This window comes from Anneissia japonica, unplaced genomic scaffold (assembly GCF_011630105.1).
Source record: "Anneissia japonica isolate Jap-2015-1 unplaced genomic scaffold, ASM1163010v1 scaffold2392_len1475705_cov187, whole genome shotgun sequence".
NCBI lineage: Eukaryota > Metazoa > Echinodermata > Crinoidea > Comatulida > Comatulidae > Anneissia > Anneissia japonica.
This window is the reverse complement of record NW_022751777.1, coordinates 815,949-839,200: the sequence shown is the minus strand read 5'-3', so window position 1 is coordinate 839,200 and position 23,252 is coordinate 815,949. Positions and strand designations below refer to the sequence as shown.

Below are 23,252 nucleotides of genomic sequence, written 5' to 3'. Positions count from 1 at the left end.
GGCTAGGCCTAGCCTAGCAGCGTTGGATAGGCTAATGTTTTCGGCGCCTACGATATTTCTTCTCACGACCTATCGCAAAATCAACATGAAAAATTCATCCGCATTTATTTTTTGTGTGGAACACAAAAAATCAAATTTCAGTCTTACTTTACATTTTTTACATTCTTAGGAATGTCTAAATTCAGTTAAACTAGCAATTCCGTATTATATTTATAAATCTTTATAACATTATACGAAAATTAGATTTTTCTTAAAAATTGAAATTTTGCCGGGAATGGGGCTTTAAGGTCTATGTATTGATGCAGGGAATTAATCACTTTTCATAATATAGGATCAACAGTTTTTATGGTATAATACTGTATCTGCATGGCTTTTGTTTTGGCATTCTCACTGTTCAGTCCTTACGTTTACAAGACTTCATAAGAAATTAGTATGTTAATTTCCATGTTTAATATCCTGTTTTGACCTACTGTAAACTCTATATAAAATTATAGGAGAGTATACTGAGATACTCTTGAAAGCTACTGGTTAATATTATGGTGGGCATTAAAAATAGCAACCATATGTTGCTAGTTAAGCAATACTTAAAAGAAAAATGATTTTTTTTTTTTTTTTTTTTGTAGAAGAAATATGGAAAATACATGTGTACTGTAGCATTGACTAATGGTACTGTAGGATTTGTGTAGACCTACTTTTTTTTGTGGAATACTGTAAAATTGTAATAGTTTGGGGGTCATACTAAGCTGTTTTTGCTCTTAAAAATCATGTACATTAGGCCTACAATATTAAAATTTTTGTAATGTTGAAATATCTTACAGTAAATGTGCTCTAAACGACATGAATGAATGGATTTATAAACATAATAGATGCCCAATGTTTATGGAATAAATCTATAAAATTTGGATTCAAAAAATGAAACTTGCTTCTATTTTATTTTTTGCGCCTGTAGTGAATCATTTGACATCAGAATAAGGAAGTGGCCGTCAATCCTGTGTCATTGTTTCCGTGTCGTGTACACGGATGTTACATGTTGTGACCCTCACATGGAGTTCAAGTATCCACCAAAGGTTTAATAATGACACTTTAGCTTTGACTACATATAGAATAGATTATTATTACTCAAAATTTAATGTAAGAACTAAAATTTATGTCTTTGCAAAGAATAAAGGAACTACATTATTTTAGTTTTTCAAGATTTTTTATTTCATCATGACAGTATCTTTAAAGAAGTTTTATTAGGCATTAAATACGCCATGCAAAAATAATTAGGAATTGTCTTATTTGTTAATTGGCAAAGAAACTTTTTGTTTTTCTAAATTTTAAATGATGGGTAATAGACCAAATTGGTCACCAAAGATGACGGTATTAAAATTTGGCTGATTGGATATTAAAAGTTGTTTAAAAGTCTAGATGCTAATGCATTGTGCCGAGTCGAAAGTGGTGTCTATTAAATCGTCTAAAATGTAATGAAGTTAGCGTAGAAGATACTTTTTTATAACAATATACATTTTGAATGGTCCATGGATTCATGAAATTAAAGTTGATTTGATTTAAATTTCCATTTGTTGTTTGTATGACTCTCTAGTCTAGGGCTAGGCCTGTGTTCACGCGTTCCATTTGTTTCTTTCACATTTCAAATTTTACGGGTCAATACTGTGACTTTTATTAAAGAAATATTTACCAAGACTTTTTGATAAGTTATTTTACGATAAAATGTACAAGTATAAATGTAAAAATTATAAGTTTAAGGAGTTTAAAAACTAAAAATTTGCTCCAGTAGAGGCTTACTAGAGGCATAAATATTGTAAACATATATGGATGGGTGATACTGTATTTTCTCACCAGTATTCTTGAAAATGATCAAATAGATCGAAACGTTGAATCTCAAAATGTCTCTGTCTCTTTTCGGAGTTACTGTCTTTTTGTTTTATTTAAGACTAATTAGTGGATATCCTGGTTTTTATAGGCTTACCATTGTGTGAAAAAACTGCCACCTAGCTAAACGGCTTTGGTTTGGTGACAATTCGGTCTATTTATGAAAACTAAAACATTATATTTTATTTTTCAGGTTTATTAGTTTAACACTCAAGTTTAGTTTACATGGCTGGCGGAACCAGGGGGCAGGAGAGCCATTGCTTTCTACTTTTTGGCAGAAAATATATAATGTATGCAGATTTTTGTATGATCAGAAAGAAATGATAGTGGGCCCCCCCCCCCTCGAACTTTGAAAAACCTTCCGCTAGCCCTGGTTTATCACCTGAGAATATGTGTATTAACATCTTTCTCTCCTCCTTTTTTTTTTTCTCTATATTATTGCACCATAAATATAATATTTATTATCATTATTGCTAACAATACTAATTATTATTTGTTACTAATATTGTGTACTAATCAACCTGTGGCAGCTAAGTTGCATAACTATCGCTCACTGTTATTTGTGGAATGCGCAATTGTGTTTCACGTTTTATGTGCCTTCCGTCTCTTAGATCCGCGGACATAACATAGCCAACCTAGATCCACTGGGAATCAACTGTGCGGATCTCGACTCGGAAACCCCTCCTGAGCTAATAGTGCAAAATTACAAGCTAGGTAAGGACGAAGATTATAAAATGTGTTTACCAATATATTTTATTAATTATTAATAAAAATTATTAATTTGATATTTATTGTTTTATTGGTTTATATTTTTATATTATTCTTTATATTAAAAAAGTAGTTTTTTGATTTATAATTTTAATTTTGTTTCTTTTATCTGTTGCATATTTTGCACTTCTCACTGTAGCTGGTGGTCACCAATTTCCTCCTTTCTTTCCTGCACCCATTTTTAACTCACTGATAGTTTTTTAATTCCCTTTCCGTTATTTAGTATAAACCACAAACAGTAAACATAAAATATTTGTTTCAGCATTGAATTTTTTTTTTTTGACTATAACTTGATGCTATCAAACCCTCCCAGGTGTAGAGAGACGTAAAGTAAATAAAGTTAGAAACATCAAGCAATCCCATAATATAAGATAGTATAATACATACTCCAAGTATCAAAATGCATGCCATCGTGTCGGGATTCAATATTTCGACAATAATTATGTCATCATCACAGCTCCCTCGGTCGTTCAAATGCGTGACCATGTTTTCGCGCCGATTGGCCAATAAACATAAGCTTGTTCTAAAATAGATAAAAAATATTTAGAGACCTCCCAGAATTACCTAATATGGTAACAACATTTCCTAATAAGTCAAGTTTGCGATCCACTCGGTTTCTTTCGGAAAACTAGACAGGAACACAAAGAATTCATCGATCGAAGTTGGGGTTAGAGAAATGTCAAAAAATCGGTAAGGTCTGATACTTTTTTGTTTACATGTTTATGATTAGTTGGATTTGCGTCCCAACTAATGAATATTTTTTTTTACTTCAGAATTGTCAAGTTTAATATAAGTTTATTCGATTGTAACCTATAAGAACACAGATCAAAATTTTTACATTGGTCTTTGGCACGTTAGATTGTAGGTACTATTTGAGCCTCGGACAACTGGCGACCCGCAGTGTGAGACCTTCGATCAGCACATCACATGTGATGTAGGCCTAGCTGTTCAATAAGCTAGCCTCGGATGCCGTAATTAGGAAGTATCTGTACAGTTTAATAATCGGTTACATCGTATTGTTAGGTGGTTAAAATAAAATATGTTGTTTATTTAGGTAGGTTTATTATTATTAGACCTATGCTGCCAGTTGTATTTTATTATCCCATTCTTTTTTGGATAAAGCTGACCCTCTCTGGCCTATAGGCTATTTAATTTTTGTTTGGTGGGTTTGAGGCAATAGATTTTTTCGTGCCTAGATCTGTGGTGGGATCGGTGACTAATAAATAGTAATTTACTGTGATTGATATTTATTTTGGTGTATTTATTATAACAGTACTGTAATCTGTACTGTAATATCTTACCTTTTAATAATAAAAATAATAATTAATTATTATTATGAAATATGCTATACTAAGCACTTTATTCATCCAATCAATGATACATACAGTATTTTAATTAGAGTTTAATGTCTACTAGCACTTGCATACTTACTGCACAACAATCTGCATCAAACAACTCACCAAACAAAAGCAGGAAAACTCTTGTGCAAATGCAAATACTTTTTCTGGTTTGTACAGTATTCATTTTTATTATATTGTTTTCTCTTTATCATAGGTTTTTCAACAAACTCAAACTGCTGACAAGAATGTTGGACATAGGTTGAAGCAAGCATCGTCTTAGTACGCGGTAACATGTGGAGAGCACAAATTCCCAACTTCAGACATATTACTTAAATCTGAGCAGGATGGTGTCAGATTTTCAATAAAACAAAAATTATTAAAATTAATCATTTTTAATAAGCCTACAATAAATATTACCGGTACAATTGGTTGGTGAAGTTATTGTTTTGATTAATTTAAAATATCCTGATTTTGAATAGCATTTCTTGGAAATTATTATTCTTTTTAAAATTACTTTAACTACTGCCTCTTAATTTTTTATTTTGTGTCAAAAATGTAGGTGGGGTGAATGACCCTGAACAAGTATATTTTTTATTTTGGCCTAATTATTGTATACCAATGTTTATTTTTTATTGAATCAGATTTAGTTGTCATGTCATTTCTGTTAATTTGTCAGTGTTAATTCAATATATGTTATCTTATATTGTCTTTTTATGTCTTTCTAAACCTAGTGATTTTAAGGTTTAAATCATTTAAATATTTATTCTCTGAGTATTTAAATTTAGAATGATGCAGTATTGTTTCCCTTATTCAGCATTTATTTATTTTATTTATTTATTTTATTTCAGGAACCACATCCAACAGCAATCAAATGCCAATAACAGGATGCCTTAAAATTTGTTTATAGGCCTATGATATTTTATTTTTATGATACTTTACAACATTATTTGTACAGCCTTAGTAGTATGATTTTTTTTATTCTAAAATAAAAAACGTTTTTTTTTTGTGCTAGCATTTGCCAAGTTTTTAAAGCTGACTGTTTTATTATCGTAACCAGAGCGAGAAAAAGAAATAAATTGTATTGTTTTTTTATAAAGAAAAAAAATCAATGTTTCATTGTATATTTTGAGTGTCTGCAAATCTATGTTAGTGGCCTAGTTGTTGTGTTGTGCGAAGTTGTGACCTGATGTTGTGAGCAGAGTGAGATATAGTCATTTCATTTATTTATTCGACCAACATTTACAATTACAGTGACAATAAAATACAATACAAAAAAAAAATGTTAAAATGCTGGAAGGGGTAGCTTAAGCAAAGTACATTGCTATAACTCAAATGAGCCTTAAAATAATTAAATAATCAAGTATATATAAATTATAATAGAAAATTACAAATTAGGCCAAATTATATTTATAATGAACATACAAGAAAAACAAAAAAAACCCCAAATGTCGATTTTTATCAGTTTCGAGCCGATCAGAATGGAGGTACTTTAGTTTGAATAGCGTCCCAACTAATCAATTTTTTATCTTAATGTCTTAAAATGTAGATAATAAGTTTATTTACAAGGGATTTTAAATTCAATACAGATCAAAATATTTTAATGTGTAAAAAAAGTGATTTTCTACAGCACAAATTCGAAAATGTGTTGTTTTGCGAATTGTCCATTAAATTACACTTTATCACGCAAGTCAAAATTCATAAAACATATATGACCATGTATTTCAATGCTTTTTAAACGTCTTCCACTGTTAAAATTGTTACGTTTTACGATGAAATTTATGAATTACTGTGTTTTCCAAAGGCTCAAAATTTTGGGATTTGAAACAAAATTCGAAAAATACAGCGTCCTCTAATAGGTGAAATTTGACTCGATTTGTCAAGTGGCTTTCCCACTGATCAGAAATGAAAAATTATCCATATTTGCAAGCTTATATGCACAAGTACCAAAAGTGTTTGACCAATCAAAACATTACCCCTAGTAGGTGACATAGTTATGAATAAACTAAGATCAAGCATTCTTACCCTACTGATCAAAGCTACCTACAAAAACAAAGAAAGTTTTTTTAAAAGCTTTCAGCCCATTGTTAAACAATGTGTGTAGCCTACTGTACGTATAGCAAACGCTTCTTTAAACAATAGTATAGACCAATAATGTTAGTATTAGAAAATATTAAACCTAATTTTACTTGCATTACTGGCTACATTATCATTTTCAAGTATACCTTGTAAACCTAAAACATATTGGAATGCCTCACAATTTTGTATATGATCATTTATAACACTATCAGATTGTGAAGAATGTTCTTTAAGTCTAGTTATTAAGCATCTATCTGTCTTACCAATATAATCACTATTACAACCTGGACATTTAAAATGGTAAACAACAGAGCTCCTATATTCCTTAGGGGTTTGATCTTTAGTAGGTATAAAATGAGAGACATTTTTGTACTGCCATAATGTTATGAATTTTACCTCTTTAACTAAGTGTTTCCATGTATAAGCTACAGGTAAACCTGAGTAGAAGCACACCCTTACAAAAAAACCTGGACGTACAGTACTGTCCTAAACTGGACTCAGGCTCATACTGAATTCATTTGTTGACATTTTCTAGTCCTTGAATATATAGTAAGCCTAGTGCCCTACATGATCAGCCCAATTTATATAGTAATTCATAGTTTATAGACTAGAATTTTGTATTCACCATTAGCATTATAGCCGGGCACACACTACGCTTTATTACAACGCAACACTGTCTGCCAATTGTCAGTGGTAGTCTAAACGGATTGTCATTAAGTACAATCCGTTGCGCACACATCGTGGCGTTGAATCGCGTTACAGTAGCTGACTACTGTCAGGCTCAGTGAGTGCCCGATTTTATAGAAATTATTCAGATTTTTAATTATACTACTACTGTATATTTAGGGTATGAGAAAGTCAGTTGAGCGAAGCCAAATGGCCGAGCGGTTAAAGCAGGGGCACCGTGATCATAGCCAACAATATCGGCATGGGTTCGAGGCCGGCTCGCTCCTATAGTTCTGGTGGTGGAACAAGTCTTCTCGGATAAGGACTATAAACCGTAGGCCCAGTGTACACAAATGCTCATGTGCACTTTAAAGAACCCAGTACATCTTTCGAGATGAGTAGGGGGTTCCCCCGGTGTACTGGTTCATTCGGCCCCTGTCGTGGACAGATGAAAGTGCGCCGGTTTACTGGTTGCTGAAGACATAAAGTGACCCTTAGGGGAGGAGAAAGTTATTGTAAAGTGCAACATCTAGTCCCGAGCGCATAGAGACCATGTATTATGCGCTATATAAGTCTCCAACCATTACCATTACCATTACCTTTGTATGTAAATTTACAATTTTTTTCATAGGCTATGCTTAGAATTTTAGTGCTTTTAGTCTGTAGTAGTGATTTGCATGAGCTGATTAGATGTGGCAGCATGTTGGGTGAATTTTGCAGTGATTGCTGCTGTTGTTATCCTGTTAAATATCCTCACTTTCACATTTAACAATTTCTCTATTTCATTAAAAAAAAAAAATCACATCAAACATTGTTGAATCTGTAATTTGAATCTGATTCGTATGATGACTGAAATATGTTGCTGGTCTGTAAAATTATTTGAATTGCAATGAACTTATCTAGGGCTTGGTAGACTGTAGTAAAGCTCATCACTTATGTTGTTGATTTTACTAATATCCTAAACATTGTGACCTGCAAGCTGCTGGTTTTTAAATCAATGATTTTGAGATTGGGGCAGTGAATTTATGATTGCAAGTCTGTTTATCATCCACAGCCTCATCAAAACTGTTGCAACCATATGTTTCGGTACAAACATGTTGATCGTGCATAAATAGTATCTGATTAAAATGTTCGTATGTGCAGCTTGCAGAATGATGCCTAAGACTTTAATTAGAGCTTGGCAGATTACGTGTGGGTTTATTATCATAGAAAGTAGCAAAGCTTTTTCAAATAAAGTAGTTTGTTACAGTTATAAAACACCGTAATTTTTGACTGAACAGCCGCTTATAGATGAAAGATTAATGTATTTACAGCATATAAAACTGTTTTGTATTAGCTTACATCACAATAAAGCCAGGTTCCAGAGGAAAAATAATGTTTTATGTTGTTCAACTTATATTTCTAATACACTAAAATGATGGTTGACTAAAAACTCGGGAACAGTTAATGAGATACAGATTTTGAATATTTAAAAACTGGGGAAAATTGGCATAATCACCCTTTTTTGCACTTTTATCCCCCAGTTTGTTAAATATTCAAAAATCTGTTTCTCATTGTTCCCGAGTTTTTTGTCAAACACCATTTTTGTGTTGTACTGTGCAACATCAAAAATTTGTTCTCCTAGTCTAGCTTTGAAGATTTAAAATGTCATTGTATAAGTAGGTCAGTTCCCACCCCAATTTCTAAATTTTACACTGTTGCTGTATGTGATGTTAATTTGAATCATAGCTGTGGCAGTGCAGTCTCATGATTTTGTTCTATTTCATATTAAAAATTCCAACTGATCATATTAAAACATAAAGGTTGTTTGTTGCATTAGGTTAAAGGTCATTTTATCAAGGTCAATGTGAAAGCTCCCTCTGCTCCAGTGACTTCCATCACTTTGTGTATAAGCATTGCAAGGCCACTAGAGGGGAGAGGTTGTTGTCTTTAATCCCAAATCCTATACTGTATACAACCGGATAGGCAACACTGCATTTTCCTCTGTCATAGGCATGTACAGTGGCTAATTGACTTTCCAGGAGTTCTACTATTTAACCAGCAGGCATTTTAGGGATACGACCTACATAACTCAGACTGTGAAGCTACATTCTGTCAGTGGGCTGGAGTGGATAAGCCTAGGCCTAGCTATTTACATAGATCCTGACAATTATTGAAAGGTCCACTGATTAATCTCAGATAAGAAAGTATACATACTCCAGATATTGAAATACACGCCATCATGTTGAGATTCAATATTTCGACATTAATTATGTCATCATCAGGAATCAATTATTCATAATATAAATTATTTACGGTACCTGATCATGTACAATAATATGTTTATCTATCTGTTGAAGACAATAAGCTGCTACAGATTCCATGGTGCCGACTAGATCTAAGGCGTAGGCCTAACTACAGCAACAGCAGAGTGGTTAGCCCATGCCCGTAGAACTAGTAACCGCTATGCACAAAATTCTGCTTGCACAAGAACAGAACGAAAAACTCATGATTGACAATGTTTAAACATGATCACAGTTACAGCTTTTACTAATATAGAAATGTTAACTTGTTATTTAATGAAAATACCATACTCCCAAATGATGACCAGACCGGTCCTAGTCTATTTTAAAGCACATTAAAAGCATGGAAACTCATTTCACCAATGCACACAGTACTGTACCTGATTGATTGGTAGGCCTGAGCTGAAACGATACGAATTAAATTAATATGACTCCATATTTTTTTTTTTTGAGTTCAACCAAAAAATAATAATAATAAAAAAATAATATCACAGACAATTAATCATGCCTATTTAGTAATCAGTCACATTACATTATAGTTAAATTTATTCTCCGAACGTCGGTAACACATCTGACCCTACTTTACTACAGAGTAATAATAACACTGGGTAATAACACATCACTGATCTGCACACACCCAATATCTCTTGAAAAATTTCTAACTGCATAAAATATAATTACAGTAATTAATTGCATGCTAATTACGGTAAATCACAGTGAAATTTGTATATAAATTGTTTTACTGTACATAAAGTTTAATAATGCATATTGTATTAAACAGAATTTTAGCTGATTCTATGATACACATTTTAAAATTTACAAAAAAAAAAAGTGATCTTAACGTTGATTTTGGGGTTATTATGGCATTCAGAATATAGTTCACTGCTGATGAGCAAGCATTGAAAATGCATCCTATAATTCGGTTAAAATTCTAACGATTTCATTCGAACTGCCTTGAAATTGATACCACTTAATGGCTTTAACAGCTACCGACATTACAAGGAAACAGAAGTGTTATAAAGAACGAACTAAAGATGATAGTCGATAGGCCTTTTTATTTTCCCCTGACGTTTTACCATTTTCAACAATAGGTGACATCCTTTAAAAGCTTCGAACGCTGCCTGCGGTTAGGTGCAAGCCTCGGCCGAGGCAATTATCCAATTGTTGCAGGGATGGGATCGTAGCGGCTAGTGGAGATCGTTTCCTATCCGTTTGTATAGGATCTGAGCTTTTAATCAAACAAGATGTTTGTCAATATTTTATAACTCTGCTGAATAGTGAAGGATTAGAACTTAGAATGCTGACATAAATAAATTATGATGATTATTTGATTGGCAAATCAATTTAAAGGAAAATAATGCAAATCCGCTGCCTACTGTAATTATTATTTCAAATACAGTCTTTTCCAGTTAAGGACTACATTTGAGACTTGGGGTTTTAATAGTCTACAGCTTTGCGTATATTTAGGCTCTGCGTCCAGAGAGGCAGATCAGTTTGACCCCTTGATGGTTGGTTAATGATCTGAGGCTTTGAGAGTGGGGTATATTTTGATTTAAAAAAATCGCTACATTTCTTTTGACCAGAATTTAAATTAGAACCTTTTTGTTAGCATTCTTTAGTCGAGGCTAGGAAATCAAATCGATTGCGTCATAGAACAATTATTAAAACCAGATTCTGTTTTTCAATTAATTATAGTGGCATATTCCACCATATTGGCAAAGAACTGCAGAAAAAGAATTAGCTAACATGGTCTTATCAATAATTTGAGTGTTCCTGGTGAGTGTTTTAAATGGTAATGTGCTAGGTGTGTCTAAGCATGTGGAGTAAACACTACTGTGTTCACTTAACGCTAAACCACGTTTGATGTGAATTGCTAGGGCCATCAAATTTGTTAGCTGATGTCAATAGAATATTTCATGTTTTTATCAAGTTGATGAAGCCGATTTAAGCTACTATTTTACATTCAAAATTTTCATGTTTGTCAATGAAATTTATGCAGGTTTATCATTGCTGTATGACGAATGATTTTATATGCAAATGAGACAACCGGAAAATGATTACACTCTAAAGAGAAAATAATAAATCCATTGTAGTTAGCAAGAGTGACCTTTGTGACTCAGATTATGACATTGCTCATGTGACATACAAGGCTTCGAAAGTAGTTTTTACTGACATGCAATAATCAAAATATTTGTTTGTACTAAAAAGGACAAATGCTCATAAACCTCCATATATACCAAAGGTGTGATTATCCACTGGCAGTACAATGTTATCGATTGATACAACATGTACTGTATGGCATCTGTAATGACAACCCATTAAAAAAATTATTATACATACTCCTAAGTATTGAAATAAAGGCCATCGTGTTGGGATTCAATATTTCAACAAATTATCCATATCTACAAGCTTATATACAACAAATACATAATGTGTCTAACTAATCAAAACATTACATCATCATTTGTTTGGTTAGACACTTTTGGTATTTGTTGCATGTACGCTTGTAAATTATGTAAATATGGATAATTGTTCATTCCAAATGATGACATAATTAATGTCGAAATACTGGATCCAAACACGATTTATCACATGTAATGAAATAAACCCTCGCTATTTCCTACAATGCAGGGCACATGCATGTTTAGCCAAGATGCAACTCATCTTAACAACAAAATCATAATAAAATAAATACTTTCTGTCATATTTCCTGAACTTTATCTAATTACAACATGTGTGTCCCTCCCAGGGTGGAAACAAGAAATTGTGAATAATATATTTTTAACCAAATTTCTGAAATACGTTTAGTTGCTTTCACTACATATACCACATATACCATCTGGTTGTTTTTTTTATAATACACAATATGCAATTCATAGTTGTGTTCATTGTAATGTTAATTATATTAGTCTGTTTCATGAATACTTACCTGTAGCAAATATTGTAAGTCAACCTTCTTTTTTAAAGTACTTAACCTAAAGAATATTAAATCAAATTAAATTACCCCACTAACGTCCTTAATTTCCTTTCATTGTTTTACATGGATTAAGTTATTCTTTTAAGCAGCAACTCAATTATGTGTTATGTTATATTAAATAATTTCTAATTTTTTATGTTTTCTCTCATCATGTAAATAGATGAGAAAGATATGAACAGTATTTTCAGGTTGCCGAGGACAACGTTCATCGGTGGTGACGAGCAAGCGTTGCCTCTTCGAGAAATCATTCGTCGATTGGAGGTAGAGTGGCAAGCGACATCAACCAAATTTTTTTCAATTTATATTTAAAATACTACAGTGTAAAATATATATTATGTATTTGAATAATATTTGTCAATTTAAATATATTATCTTCAATATTATTTATTAGAATATGTTTTATGCCTGCCAGTATACAATTTAAATTAAAAACAGAATTTCTGTAAGCATTTACAATTTGTTTAGTTGATAAACACATAACTATAGCATATAGATGGTCAACGCGTGGGCAAATTTTACGGAATGATGAACCCACTCCTGCACAATCAATAGCCTTACGGATTGAAAAGAAAAACACAGTGTCACATTATGCTCAAAAAATAAATCTACTATAAAAGAAAGAGTGCTTAAATTTGAAAACATTGTTGATTCTTAACTTTTAAAGAAATAGTTAGAAACAAAATCCAGTGGAAGGGAATGTTTGAAAAATGAATTCTGTTATATAAAACATGGCTGTGACTTACCAAAGTTTGTAATAATACTATACAATTTAAAATAATTTTGCAATATTTCAAAATGAATAAAAGCTGTCGCCTTGTCAGTCAATAAAAAATATGACAGAACTCAGCACTTTAAAGACGCCCTCATTAACATTGTTAAAATCTTTATTTTCTCACCAAATAAATGAAAGTTCATTACGTTTTGGATTCTCAAGTGTCTGTATAAATGGTTACCCTTTGCATTTTATAAAACATGAAATATTTATTACTACCATCCTATAGGATACGTATTGCAGATCTATTGGTGTTGAATACATGTTTATTAATGATCGTTACAAGTGCGATTGGATCCGTCAGCGTTTTGAAACGCCGGGGTCGATGAGCTTTTCCAAGATGGACAAGCGGTTGATACTGGAGCGTCTCATCCGCTCCACAAGGTAACAGCATTGTTTTATTTATTGTAAATTCAGATTAGATTAGCTCAGTTGGCTAAACTGGTGGTGGCCTCTATGTCTGCACTCTGAACCATGTAAATCCATACATAAATATTTGTCTGGGTACAATACATTTGCTGCTCTTTGTTTTAGCTGGAGAGCTAAAATGCAAGTTTCATTTGCGCCCCATCTTTAGGAAAAGAGGCATGTAAGACGTTGGTCCCATGTGCACTGTGGCTCACGTGTAATACAACCCATGTGAATGTTAAACATGTCGAATCAAATTTCATCTTTAATTTCTTCAACCTCAGAAATATCGCCCAAATCAGAAATTACACAGATAATCTGTTTGCCATAATGCTGTTCACTGTTTGATACTGTCATGTCTCAATTACTGTAATTCTGTACTTCATGGTTCATTTGATAAAGAAATAAAACACCTCCAGCTTAAGCAGAACAGGGCGGCAAAACTCATAATCAGAGCGAGAAAATTTGACCATGTCACAGCCTTACTCTCACAGCTTCACTGGTTACCAGTTCATAAACGCATCACTTTCAAGATCCTAACTCTGACTTATAAGTGCCTACATAATACTGCTACATCTTACCTTCTAGAATTTATAACTCTGTTTATTATACACCTTTACATGTCTGCCTTTGTTCTAAACTTGATTTGTCATGCTGTATTCTCCAAAAACAAATTTAACATCTGTCCCTAAAGGCTTTTACGCATTTTTACCTTTTCTCTAGAACCAACTTCCCACTGTCATCCGTTATGCTCCAACTTTTTCTCAATTCAAATCTCTTCTTAAAACTCAACTTTTTTCATTGTTCATACTTTTTAAGCGCTGTGAGACTCCAGTAAATGTTAAAAATATTATTGTTATTATTATTATTATTATTATTATTGTTATTGTTATTATTGTTATTATTGTTAATAACTAATAAAAATGATTCTCTGTGCATCATTTTTAGTATGTTTCTCAACCAAGAATTCCAACCCAAACTAGATGTCTTCAATATTATTGTTTTAAGTAGCCTTGGATTTTAAGCTTGTTACTATACTACCATTATTTTGATCAGATTTGAGGAATTTCTAGCCCGCAAATGGTCTGCTGAAAAACGATTCGGACTAGAAGGCTGCGAGGTGCTAGTGCCAGCCTTAAAGACCATTATCGATGTGTGCAGTGAAAAAGGCGTGGAGACATTCAATCTTGGCATGCCCCATCGAGGGCGCCTCAATGTCCTTGCAAATGTTGCAAGAAAGCCACTCGAGCAACTGTTCAGTCAGTTTGACTCTAAGCTGGAGGCATCGGATGAGGTAAGTAGTAAATATTATTTTAAATATTTTATGCAAATGGAGATTATCAGATATCGCTTTTTTGTGTTATAATAATAATAATTATTAGTTCAGTACTCAATAAATCCCTTCATGCAATGCCATCCTACATCTTTTTATACTTTATTGTTTTAACTCATTTTTTTACATATTTTTGTAATCATTTGTCTGTGCAATGCTATAAATGCAATGCATTGTTTCTGCTTTGTATTTCTTTTTTAAACAATAAAACCTGAATTGAATTAAATAACTTAGTAAATTCATTAAATTTCCCTGTCATATTTTGTTTGTTTTTTCATTTAATTTCATTCAGGGATCTGGGGACGTTAAATACCATCTTGGAATGGCTCATGATCGCCATAATCATATCAGTAACAAGAACATACACATTGCCATCGTAGCAAACCCCTCCCACTTGGAGGCCGTTGATCCTGTTGTGCAAGGCAAGACAAGAGCGATGCAGTTTTACAAAGGAGATACTGAGGGAAAGAAGGTAAACCAGATACATAGTTTCACAACTTTGTTGTACTTATTCAAGAGCATGTTTTATGTTTAAGAGTAGCACTTAATAAATAGTGGTGCTTGTTTGATTATTTACGATAAACAGCAACACAAACAAATTATTTTCAAAGAAATTCAACTCAGCTCAGTCAGCTAAACTGCGGTAGGCACTGTGTGCGCTGAACCGTGGCGATATCTTGGTTCCCTGTTCAATCCCCGTCGATGCTCTCCTTGTATTTCAGCTGGAGGGCTGAATGCAAGTTACGATAGAGCACCATCTTTTGGATGGGACGTTACAGCTGTTGGTCCTGTGTGTATTATGGCCCATGTGCATGTTAAAGAACGCAGTTACACTCTTTGGAAAAGAGTAGGGATTGTCCCCTGGTGTACTGCCCAATCGCCACCAGAAAAAGCCCACTGGAAGTAAGTCTTCTCTGGACTTTATTGGGTTATCCTTGGGTTGGCCGTCCATATCAAAAATGTGAAAATGAAATTTATGAACTGATGTTCATATTAATGTTTTTTTATTTTGTTTATAATATTTTATTTTTTATTTATTTATTTCAAAAATCATCCAACAGCGGAAGCCAATTACAGGATGTCTTATAATACATATAAATATATAGAAAAATACAAACAAGCGAAAGATAAATTGATAAATAACATTACAGTATAAAAAGGAAAAGAGAAATTTACAAATATATTGCGAGAAATTACATCAAAATTACAAATTGATTAATTAAATTACAGTATGAAATGAAATAGAGAAATTTACAAGAAAATTGCACAAAATTACATCTTAAGCTAAAAATTGCAAGTTCAAAAAAATACAGATAAAAAAATCCAGATAAGAAAATAAACAAATAAATGCAAAACAAGTAAATTATTGATAAAATTACATTAGAAAATCGGACAGAACAAAGGTCAAACAGAAACACACACACACACACAAATTAAGGAATTAACCCACCCAGAAAAAAAAAGTCACTTAGGTATTATGGAGTAAAGATTGCGATAAGCTGTTTTTGAATGAACTAAGACTCTGGTGAAAAATATCGATCAACGTAAAATTATGAGAAAGTTTATTAAATGAGAGGGCAAGACGATGAATAAAACCAGTTTTAGTGCAATTGACTCTGTTGAAGGGAACCAAAAATAGGTCATTGCGACGAGAGCCGGGTCTATTGATCTTGAGAGGAAATAAGGAACATAAAGTAGTATCAAAAATGGAATTAACACAATATCATATTCAAATAATCTTCTAGAACGATATTTTTCAGTAACCAGGAACATCAATCCACCACCACGTTTATTGTTCTGACGATCCAAGTGATATAGAGCATAGTTGGGAAAGGCGAGTTCGGCGTCGTCCACATATTTGTTTAACCAGGTTTCGCAGAGTGCCACAATGTCATACTTGTCATTTACTAGATTCGCCATTAAAACTGACCTATAGTCATCCATCTTATTTTTGACACTGCGGACATTTTGATAATAGATAGCAAGGCAACGTCCATCTTCGGGACCCGGATTTAGTTCGATGTCGCCGCTAAGCACAATTAATTCGCGTAGACAGGCCACATGATTTGAATAGTAAGGTACAGCTCGTCCACAGTTTCTTGTATTAAGATTCAAGGTAGTAATAATGAGTGACTTCGTATTCGCAAGTAAAAATTGGATACACATTAGGCCTGATCGAGGCAAAAACCCTGTCCATTTGTTTGCAGTAGCCATAGCTGGAATACATGTGTGTTCAGGGTTGAAAGTCACGTGGCATCTCGTTGCAGTGGGCTGGGTAATGCAATAGTTGTGGCTAAGATTAACAACAGCAATTGGAGGACAGATATAGCAAAATTCACCAAAAAGGAGCTCTCTACATCTTCTAGGTGGGTTAAACAACGAAGTACCACAAAACAGATATAGATAAGTTATCAAAAATGCAGAAAATAAGGCCATTTTTTTAAGGACACTGGCAGGAGACCACAAGACGTCGTAAATATATATAAGAGATTATTAATTTTGATATTCTAAAAGTATTCATCATCAATCATTGTCTTCTTATTAGGTTATGAGTGTCCTGTTGCATGGAGATGCTGCCTTTGCTGGACAGGGAATCGTGTACGAGACCTTCCACTTGTCTGACCTTCCTGATTACTCAACGCACGGAACCATCCACGTTGTGGTTAATAATCAGGTGTGCTGCAGTTTAGTTAAAATATAATTTAATAGTGATTGAACAAAATATATAATAAACAATAAGCATACAGTAAAAGAGATATAAGGGCCACATGTTCCCCTGTTGGTCCAACCACTGTGTTGTTGAGGAGTTTTTTTTTGTGAAATTGTCCACAGAATTGGTGGAAACCCTACAAACACCAGTTAAACTGCCTCCGACAAACCAGAGGTCAAATATCAGCCATAGAGGCTGGACATCAGCTTTTAGCTGAACATGCAGGACCTCCACTGCACCTGCTATCATTAAATGAGGCACTTAAATCAATCTTTTTTTTCTATATATTTTGTCTTCTGTAGATTGGGTTTACTACCGATCCTCGTTACAGCCGTTCTTCACCATACTGTACTGACGTGGCACGTGTGGTTAACGCACCAATTTTCCATGTAAATGCCGATGATCCTGAGGCTGTCATGCATGTTTGCAATGTGGCTTCCGAGTGGCGTTGCGAGTTTGGAAAAGATGTTGTTATTGACCTCGTAAGTTATCATTGAGTTTGTTGTTATCGAATTTATATAAATTGAGTAAAAAAATCAAGACACATTTTTGTTATTATACAGCTATCTCATTGTTCTATGATGTGCTGAAACCAGCAGATCAACCTGTTCATAGGTGTCAGTAAATATGTACTGTTAGCCACCCCCACTGATTATTTTTTTATTTTTTTTTTTTGCTGATAATTATACTCTTAACCTACCAAATTGGTCATTTTCTATATTATTCCATATTTGGTGTGTGTTGTAACTTTTGGATATGTTGTATTGAATGTATTTGCATACCTCAATAAACATAAGTGTTCTCCCAATCAAAACATTTTACTGGTAGATTTGTCCATAAAAATAAAAAAAAGCGTTGTTGAGTGGGGTTTAATGACTTGAAAAAACAACAACACAGTCATAGCCTAGATATAGACTGCTGGAATGATGTTCATTTATTGACAGAAGGCCAGCCTAGACTACCTAGGCCTAATCAGTGGTTTATTATTTGCAATCTCAAAACATTTACTGCTTGGCCAGTTATTTTTACCGGTAAAATTAACAGCTAAAACAGCTTTAGGAAAATACTACATAACTTCTGACCAATTCTCTTTAATTCCTATAGGTGTGTTATAGACGCAATGGTCACAATGAAACTGATGAACCGATGTTCACCCAGCCACTTATGTACAAGAAAATTCGCAGTCACAAAAATGTACTTCTGAAGTATGCAGAGGCGAAGATAGCAGAAGGGGTTATGACGCAGCAAGAGTTTGAAGTATGCAATATTATCACTAAATTTCATCACAAATCTTTATCATCATAAACATAATCATAATAAATTTTAGACTTCTGATCTTCACATGCCCTAACCACATTCATTGTAACAAGTTTTAGTACTTATCTCAATCTAAATTTTATCCAAGATAAAACTTGTCTCTAAAGCCGGACACACATTGCATGGTTGTTGTCGGTTGGATGCTATATCATAGAGAATGCAACACGACAAGGTATATGCAATCCGGATTTGTCTGCACATGCAATGTATGACTGGCTTACATTAGGCCAATAATAAAAAATGTTGTGTTGCCCTCTGTAACCGACCAAATTTTCCAAAGAATCGGGTAGGCATTTTTTTTTTTTTTTTTTTTTTTAAATTTTGTTACATACACATTCGAGAAATACCACTGCCAAAAATAACATTTAGATAAAATCTAAAAAACAGACATGTATTTTTATCAAATTCGGGACATAGGTGTACACGTAAAATCAGTAAAATAGAAGGCATAATTTTGAGAACCGAGCGCTACGACGATATATGCACGCAATATCGGATCTCTCGCGCTGAGCTGTCAAGCCACGACCAGATCTAGGCCTAGCCTATTATTTACTACTGTACAGCTTGTAGTTGCTTGAATAAAACATACTATTCATTATTACCTTACGGTACATTGGACAATAAATAAAAACTGGCTTAGGTCTAGCCATCGTTTTAAAGCTGGTACATACTGTAGCTAGACTTAGGCTTTGTTACGGTTTTAGGCCAACCATGACTGAAATGTTTCTCTCTTTTTTATTCGATTGTATTACATAGAGGGCGTCATAGGCATAGTATGGTTTTCCTCTACATGCCTGTGCATGATCTTGTTGATCGGATACACATATTATTTTACGTTTTGAAGCCAAATAAAAATTTCTTAAACTGATTTATTTTTGTTAAATTTGATTTCAATATACACTTGGTTAGTATTTAATCCGTCATTACTTGGAATATTTTTTGTTTGGCAAACTAGCCATCATTCTATCGTGGTATTACGAGCTATGAGCCCTTAGGCCTAAGGTCTTCATAATAGGGACTGCAGTTTGAGGCCTATCCAATTTCAGGTATTATTAAAAAAAAAAAAAAAAATCTGACTGACGATCTCGATTTTTCCATTTAAGGGCAACACAAAATAATTTTTTTTTTGGCCTTATCCCAAATCTTGTAAAATATTCAAAGTTTTATCACAAATAACATGATGAACATTAGTACATTTTCCATCATTTTTATCCTTCCTTGTGCAGGAGGAGCAGGCCAGTTACGACAAGATCTGTGAGGAGTCTTACTTAGATGCTAAACTGGTGACCAAGACCAGCAATGCCGAGTGGCTTGATTCACCATGGACCGGTAAATGAATCATAAGTATTTAAAATTGCAAGTCTCTCATGTTCAAGTATGTTAATGTTAGCGTACAATTTAATCAGGCTATACCTGTTCAAAGTATAACATCCTGAGCTTGCCATTTTGTGATTGGTCCAAATGCAGAGCTTAGCCTCATCTATTTGTAGTCATATCTACTGACTAAATGTATTGTCTGCATAGCTATGATGTGAGAATGTCGAAATTAACCCCAGTGCACAGGAGAGCACTTTCCTCAGTTAGTTGCCATCTTAAGTATTGTACTCCAGAATTCTGAATGTAAAAATAAACAATAATGACAACGAGAAGGTTGAATTCAATTGTTTTTTGTAAACATTGATTTTATGCATGTGTGTGCCTTATTCTTACTTATAATTCTGCCTCAAGTGATACTTGTTTTCATTTTACTTAAATTGAAGTGAAGCCCATTTTCTTTTTTTAGGATTCTTTGCTCGTGGTGAGCAGAGAAAATACCCAGAAACCGGTGTAGATGAGGAAACCTTGACCCACATTGGTAACAAATTTGGGAGTATTCCAGAAGGATTTACTGTGCATGGAGGTAAGTTGTTAAACTTCTCCCATTCATCATTATATTTTTTTTGACTTGTTAAACATGTACAGATGCTTATGACTTGAACAAAAAATAATGGGATGACTATAATCTTTCAGAGCGTGCATTGAAGTTAGTAATGAAGGGTTATCACTACCCATAGGCACATTAAAGAACGCAGTGCGCTTTTCGCTAAAGAGTAGGCGATTGTCTCCCGGTGTACTGCCCAATCACCACCAGAAGGACCCCACTGGATATAAATCTTCTTTAGACTTTTGTGGGTTATCTTTGGCGTGTACACCGAATAAATCCAATCCAATGCAATCCACTATCCAGGTCTTGGTTAATCTTTTTTCCCATGTGCATGTGCTGGCAGTTTGCATCCCTTGCTTATTGTATACATGTATTCCATCTATGCAAATTGTCACCCTAGACCCATTGTTACCCGAGGTCCATCTCTTCTAAGTTTTTTTTTTCTGGCCCATTACCATTGTTATACTTTAAAATAATTAGATAATATTTGCTACTACCTAAGGTTTGAAACGCGCCTTGAAGTCACGAACTGAACTTGTATCTAAACGCACAGTTGATTGGGCATTAGGAGAAGCGATGGCGTTTGGTTCACTTTTGAAGGAGGGAATTCATATCAGACTGAGTGGTCAGGATGTGGAGAGGGGCACCTTCAGGTGAGTTGACTACCGGTCACCTGTGGTTACGTTCATTTGGGTTCACTACCTGTACTCTATTTTTTGGAATAATTTATATTTAGGCACACAGGCTAATGATTGCCAATAGCGAAATATATCACCATCCTACTTATAGGTTCCAATAATTTCATACTATATAAACATGATTCTTTAGATAAAATAAGTCCTCTTATGGGACTTTGACAAAATACAAACCTTGCTGAGAAATCTGTAAAATGGACAGAAGGTACACATGAAGCCACAGTGATAGATAAGCTGCATTTAGGTACTATGTGGATAAATTCATGCTGAATATGTTGGAATAGTTACAGTCCTCTGCGATGTATTTTCTTCTTACACTGGACTCATGCTCACATAACACAAATGTGGCAGAAGATGTGTATAACAGTTTTTTTATCATGTAAATCGACTATAATAATCCTTAATGAAAACACAAGCTTTTGCTTATAGTGTTAACTTCATCAGTGGAGAATAACCTGAAAAAATTCACAAAAGATTGCTGTTTATATTAATGTGTGTTAATCTGTTCTGGCTACTTTACTGCTTATCAATAATTGATGTGTTTGTTTTTCATGTTTGTTTTTGTTCAGTCATCGTCATCATGTTTTGAATGATCAGAACACGGATAAGAAACGCACAATTCCACTGAACCATCTCTATCCAAACCAGGCACACTACACTGTCTGCAATAGCTCCCTCTCGGAATTTGGAGTGCTTGGTAAGTAAACGTGCGTTTACACAGTTATTGGTGTTTTTTCTCTGCCACGTTGATTTATCAATAACAATGACTGTTGTAAAGTGGAGGGGACGCTAGCTATTAAAAGTAATTGCTTTGTTACAGTAGCGTTCTGGTTTCCATCTTTGTAAATACCAAAACTATCCTCACCATTAAAACACTTTTGTAAGGCTAACTACCAGAAGGATCCAACTGGAAAAAGCCTTCAGTCTGTAGTAGGTAATCCTTGGTGCGTCGACATGCATCACTTTGATTATGTCCTTGAGCAAGGCACTTTACTTACGTCTGCCTCTCTCCACACAGGATTATAAATGGGTACCTGTATATCCTTCAGTCTGTAATAGGTGCAATATAAATCCAGATTCTAAAAAAAAAAAAAAAAAAGAAATACACTCAGAAATATTGTACATTATTATATATAGACTAGAAAAAAAATCTGGAAAAAATGAGTTAGGGGGAGTGGAATGTTAGAAGCAATCCACATAGCCAGATATCCTAATTAACCCCTTCTGGTCACCCTAAGCCCTGTTGACACTTGATTTTACTTCTTGTATACAAATGGCGGCCATTTTTTAAAATGGCCGCTAAATTTATCTAAAATGTGCATAAAATTGAAACTAAATAAGCTACAGATATTATTTTGGTGTCTAAACTCATAATTTCTAGACAGGCAACAATCTAGACATATAAAAACTACTGTCACTCAAGCCAGAATGGAACATAATTTAAAAATAGGTCTAAAAATAATCGCAAAATATACTTACTTAAAATGTACATAAAATAAGAACGAGTATATAANNCGAGTATATAAGCTAGTTTTCTATGTAATCCAGATAGATTTTTGAGCAAAAATAGATTTTATTGACTAATTTTATCATTTTTACTGCGCTGAATTCAAAAAAGTTAGGTGCCATTTTTTCCCCAAAGTAATCGGCAGCCATTTTAAATTTCAAGATGGCTGACGCACCACATAAAACATGGTCATGATTGGTGTCAATGGAAAGCAGTGGCAGATCCAGGGGGTTCAAGGGGTTCGGACGAACCCCCCTCTGTGAAGAAACGTAACAAAATACTGTTGGTTCCTGGCTTACAAAACGCATTACCAACCGTCTCTCGCGCATCATGCGGGACAGTCCCGCTTCAAAGTGATTTTGGATGGAACACGCATTTGGCGGAAACACATGCGTGATCTTAAATTTTTCACGCATTTAGTCCATGCATGACGACGAATAATCACGAATTCAGGGAAAACATATTTAAAATTAGAAGAAATTAGTTTTATTAAAATTATAAAACAATCATGCAGTAACTTGAGTCATTAGAGAGCTTTCGTTATCGCGTTTGAGATTCGATTCTCCAAAAGCTTTGGCGGCGCGTGTGATTATCCATGAAGC

At 33.9% G+C, this 23,252-nt stretch overlaps 1 protein-coding gene across 3 annotated transcripts in view; it reads left to right on the top strand.

The window, feature by feature from the left end:
• The window catches only part of LOC117121839 (2-oxoglutarate dehydrogenase, mitochondrial-like), a 63,144-nt gene that overhangs the window by 21,289 nt on the left and 18,603 nt on the right, over positions 1–23,252 (top strand). For 2 of the 3 annotated variants that reach the window (XM_033267218.1, XM_033267216.1), the window contains exons 4-15: positions 2,487–2,589; positions 12,145–12,245; positions 12,986–13,140; positions 14,221–14,458; positions 14,790–14,969; positions 17,043–17,171; positions 17,510–17,689; positions 18,312–18,464; positions 19,751–19,853; positions 20,308–20,424; positions 20,951–21,101; positions 21,713–21,840. In XM_033267218.1, coding sequence (XP_033123109.1) covers positions 2,487–2,589; positions 12,145–12,245; positions 12,986–13,140; positions 14,221–14,458; positions 14,790–14,969; positions 17,043–17,171; positions 17,510–17,689; positions 18,312–18,464; positions 19,751–19,853; positions 20,308–20,424; positions 20,951–21,101; positions 21,713–21,840 — 1,738 coding nt within the window. The remainder of the gene's footprint in view (positions 1–2,486; positions 2,590–12,144; positions 12,246–12,985; positions 13,141–14,220; positions 14,459–14,789; positions 14,970–17,042; positions 17,172–17,509; positions 17,690–18,311; positions 18,465–19,750; positions 19,854–20,307; positions 20,425–20,950; positions 21,102–21,712; positions 21,841–23,252) is intronic. The other variant, XM_033267217.1, reaches the window with a different exon arrangement.